Source organism: Sphaeramia orbicularis, unplaced genomic scaffold (genome assembly GCF_902148855.1).
Source record: "Sphaeramia orbicularis unplaced genomic scaffold, fSphaOr1.1, whole genome shotgun sequence".
In the NCBI taxonomy this organism is placed as follows: domain Eukaryota; kingdom Metazoa; phylum Chordata; class Actinopteri; order Kurtiformes; family Apogonidae; genus Sphaeramia; species Sphaeramia orbicularis.
The window spans coordinates 305,013-310,012 of record NW_021941538.1 but is presented as its reverse complement, the minus strand read 5'-3'; the positions used below and the strand labels follow the sequence as shown (position 1 = coordinate 310,012).

Genomic DNA, 5,000 nt, shown 5'->3' with positions numbered 1-5,000 from the left:
ATTTTCTTCACATTAGTTCAAACCCTTTTCTGTTTCAAATTAAACCTCCTTCTATGGTTTTCATCCTGTCATACTAAAACAATCTGCAAATCTGCAAATTTGCAGCAAAAGTCCATTTCTTGCACAAAACACAATCAGTAATGTCCTTAATTCAGATAACTCTTTAAACTTGAACAATCCTGGTTTAATAAACAACTCATTTGTATGTTCCATGAAATGAACATTGGACATGATTCTTTTTACTCTTCTCTGTCATAAAAACAATGGCTTTGTGTAACTCATATATGTGTTGGCCCATACTTCAACACAAGAACTCAAATATGGCAGAATAAGTGAACAATATAAAGTTCTCATATAACACAAATATGACAGAACATATAATATACAAGACACAATTAATATAGTAGTTGGTCAGTTAAAAATCTAAAACAAACAAAAAAACCTTTAATTTATAAGCATTGACTACAAAAGAAGTGGATGGATAATGTTTTTCTGTCTTTTTTTTTTTTTTTCTGTGGACAATATACAAATAAACAAACAACATGGCATCTGTATTAAAGAAAATACAAAAGCACAGATGCAAATAGGAATACATATGTAGATGTCAACAACCATGAAGACTGCAATTTTTGAAAAGAAAAAAAAAGAAATAAAAATAAAAATAATTAACAAATAAAATGAGGTGGGGGGCTAGGGCTTGTTGTACAAATTCTATTCTTCAATAATTGATAGAAGCTTCAGTGCAGGTTTACTCTGCATGTGATGGAGAGTTTTCATCTAGAGCAGAAACTCATGATGGAAACTGGAAAAAGTGGGTTTCATCTTCAAATGTTTATATTTGTGTTTGTAAAATTGACCCAGAATGACGATATTATTTAGTACAAAGCTGTCTTTGACACTGTCCAGTATATGTCCATAAGTAATGACCATTAGAGAAAATTCTTCAGGAAGGCAAACGTTTGTGTGAAGCCAGTCATAAATTAAATGTCCAGTCCAAAGGCTTCCATACATACAATGGAAAAATAAATGAACTGTGGTTTCAGTCTCATGACAGAAAACACAGTTATTTGTTTCAAAACCAAATTGTTGTTTTATCAGATCATTGGAGGGACAGACGCCATTCAAAATTTTAAAATGAATTTCTTTGGCTTTTGGGTTTACAGGAAACTTTAAATACTGGGTTTGCAAAATTCGTATTGATTTATGAGTATAAAATTGAGAAATAGAGTTTGTATAGGACAGGATGGGATTTGAATTGTAGTTGAGGATTTTCCTAATTATTTTATTGGGGATTTTTAGTTCTTTAAAGCTGGATCCTCCAGTTAAAAGCTGAGGTAAATAAGGTGTGACTGGATTTGGATTCCTCTGATTATGCAGAGAATGGAATTTGGAATGGCTTTGATAATGGAATCATAAGTCTTGTTGCTGCAAGCAAAATCATATTTCTGACAAAAATCCCTGTACGATAGAATATTCCCACTACTGAAATGGCAAAGTCACACTTGAGAAATAGTTCAATCCCTCCCAATTTCTTAAAAATGACTCTGGGGATATGAAACTAAAAGTTATTATAATTCAAACAGGATTTTAGCCAGTTAATTTTGCAGGTTCCATTTAAAGAGTCCAAATCAGTAGCTTGAAGGCCACCATCCTCAAAATCTTTGGTAAGTTCAACTCTTTAAATGTAGTGGATTTTCTTTTTCCAAATATAATCAAAATTAATCTGATTAAGTTTTTTTTAATAGCACTATTTGGAATAGCTAATGAATATGCTGGATAGATACACCTGGGGATACTCTCCAGTTTGGTTCAAAATATTCTTCCAATTAAGCTCATGTCTCTTGAGGGCCATGAATTCAGTTTATTTTGGTGTTCCTCTATTACTCTCCATACATTCATGTTGTTTTTTCTGTCATCGTTTTGAAGAAAACAACTTCCTCCCTTGCTTTTTTTGGAACCAGAAGTGGCCATATATGGATAAAGGGGCGTGGCTGCGGAAGCGCGAGGTGTCAGAAGTATGTGTGATAGATGCGCGTGAGTTCATGCCAGATGTGAACTCCGAGTTCAGTCAAACATGCAGAACAAAATATTTGACAGTCCTGTTAGTGGAACCTGTCTGTCTGGAAGAAGTCAGAGGTATTAGATAAACAGTAGTTACAAGAACCGGACTGAACAGACGAGTGAGTGAACTGAAAGAAACAGCTGTCAAAGCACTGGGGCAGACTTTACATTAGCATTAGCTTTAGCATTAGCTGTATTATCCATTATAAGCGCTTACACAGACCATCTGTTAGCATTAGCATTAGCTGTATTATCCATCTCTCAGATTTCCACTGTTCACACACTTTTCCTGACCTTTAACTACAGACTTCTTTCCCTCACGGGTTCATTTTCAGAATGTTTCCACAGGAAAACACCACATATTTCAGTGGGAGGTGACGTTGTGTGATTCAGCATTTGTCGGATGAATTTTTTATTTTTTTTCCCATCTCAGATAACAGAAGAAAAGGGAAAACGAAACCCCCATGACAGTGGGTGAACACAGTCAGTGGTGTGTGACATTCAGCTCATCCACCTCCGGACTGATGCTGTCACTTACTTTTCTTTCTTTCTTTTTTTGTTTTTTTGTTTTTTGCTGTGCACTTCCTCTGTTTACTTCCCCTCAAACTCAAACACACTCAGTCTCAGTCGGACTTTGACGCACGATGGAAACACTAGAGCTGCCTGTCCTCTGACTCCACCACTATGGTAAGAACTGTGTGTGTTCTTTCATTATAAACTGGAATAACATCTGTTTTTACTATGACTTTGTCCTGCTGTTGATACTTGGTTGTGCGACGAAAACTACTAATGGTGTTCTTGTTGTTGATGTAATATTGTAATATTCTATGGTAATAATATATACGCACCACAAGACAGCTGTCTCCTTTAAAACCGTCGTACATAATGACACTAAAGGTATTCTATTCTATTCTATTCTATTCTATTCTATTCTATTCTATTCTATTTGTATTCAATAATATAATATTTCCGTGTTTGAAGTCATTTTATAAATATACCGTTTGTATACAGACGTCGTGTACCAGGTTTGGTTGCATATTTACTGCTCCACTCTGGACATTTTTCATGACATTTCACCGTTGTAGGTGTTTTTAATAGTTTTTGTAGACTGTCAAGTGTCTGCTTTCCGGGGTTTCCCAGCTCATGTGAATGCCCCTTCCTTCTGCTTGGAAAACAGAGCTTTAAGCCCCGCCTATAGCTGTAACTAAGCCCCGCCCACTGTCTTCAGTCAACTCAACCGCAGCCGTGCAGCTGTGCAGACTCCTGTCTGCAGCTGCACACACTGAATTAGTGTTATAATCCATTAATCTACTGATTATTTTCTTAGGTTCGGTTAAATGATTATTTGAACAAATGAAAAAAAGAAAAGAAAAAAAGAAAAATGTGAAACAGACTTGTTCTTTATTCCAGACCCATCTGAGACAATAACCACAAAAAGTATGTGTGTGTGTATATATATATATATATATATATATATATATATATATATATGTGTGTGTGTGTGTGTGTGTGTGTGTGTATATATATATATATATATATATATATATACAGTACAGGCCAAAAGTTTGGACACACCTTCTCATTCTTTGCATTTTCTTTATTTTCATGACTATTTTCATTGTAGATTCTCACTGAAGGCATCAAAACTATGAATGAACACATGTGGAATTATGTACTTAACAAAAAAGTGTGAAATAACTGAAAACATCTCTTATATTCTAGTTTCTTCAAAGTAGCCACCCTTAGCTCTGATGACTGCTTTGCACACTCTTGCCATTCTCTTGATGAGCTTCCAGAGGTAGTCACCTGAAATGGTTTCCTAACAGTCTTGAAGAAGTTCCCACAGATGCTTAGCACTTGTTGGCCCTTTTGCCTTCACTCTGCGGTCCAGCTCACCCCAAACCATCTCGATCGGGTTCAGGTCCGGTGACTGTGGAGGCCAGGTCATCTGGTGCAGCACTCCATCACTCTCCTTCTTGGTCAGATATCCCTCACACAGCCTGGAGGTGTGTTTGGGGTCATTGTCCTGTTGAAACATAAATGATGGTCCAACTAAACGCAGACCGGATGGAATGGCATGTCACTTCAGGATGCTGTGGTAGCCATGCTGATTCAGGTTGCCTTCAATCTTGAATAAATCCCCAACAGCGTCACCAGCAAAGCACCCCCACACCATCACACCTCCCCCTCCATGCTTCACGGTGGGAACCAGGCATGTAGCATCCATCCGTTCACCTTTTCTGCGTCGCACAAAGACACGGCGGTTGGATCCAAAGATCTGAAATTTGGACTCATCAGACCAAAGCACAGATTTCCACTGGTCTAATGTCCATTCCTTGGGTTTCTTGGCCCAAATAAATCTCTTGTGTTTGTTGCCTCTCCTGAGCAGTGGTTTCCTAACCTTTCCTATCCTAATAAATAACTAACTAATAAATAATTAATACATTAAAATCAACTAAATCTAAGGCTAATTTAAAAAATAAAGTAAAATATACGTCTAAAATTTAGCTTTAAAATACCTACATAAAATAATGGCCCATTTAAAACCCTAACCTAAACACAGTACACACTGAAGTGCAGAACAAAAACAGCAGAGCGAAGTGCAACAACAATACCAACAGTATAAAAGTCTATATATAAATATGTATAGGTATAAACAACAACAAAGTCCAATGGCATCTATAAATATGACATCATGTGTATATAAAAATATCTGTAAAGAAATAAAAACAATGTCAACAGTATAAAAGTATAAACACAGATGTATGCAGTCTGGTATATTTTAGTGTTTTTCTTGTGTATTATAGTGTTTGTCTGCATAGTTTTAGTAAATTTCAAATTAAATATTTTAAAAGTACATATAAAAATATCTTTATAGAAATAAGAACAACAACAGTATAAAAGTACATAGAAAAATATCTATAGATAGATACATATTT

General features: G+C 35.7%; 1 protein-coding gene across 1 annotated transcript in view; it reads left to right on the top strand.

Annotated features, from left to right (window-relative positions):
* The first annotated feature begins 2,251 nt into the window (after positions 1-2,251).
* LOC115416053 (mitogen-activated protein kinase kinase kinase 8-like) overlaps positions 2,252-5,000 on the top strand; it is a 20,012-nt gene continuing 17,263 nt past the window's right edge. The window contains exon 1 of the mRNA XM_030129763.1: positions 2,252-2,748. Coding sequence (XP_029985623.1) covers positions 2,746-2,748 — 3 coding nt within the window. The 5' untranslated portion in view covers positions 2,252-2,745. The remainder of the gene's footprint in view (positions 2,749-5,000) is intronic.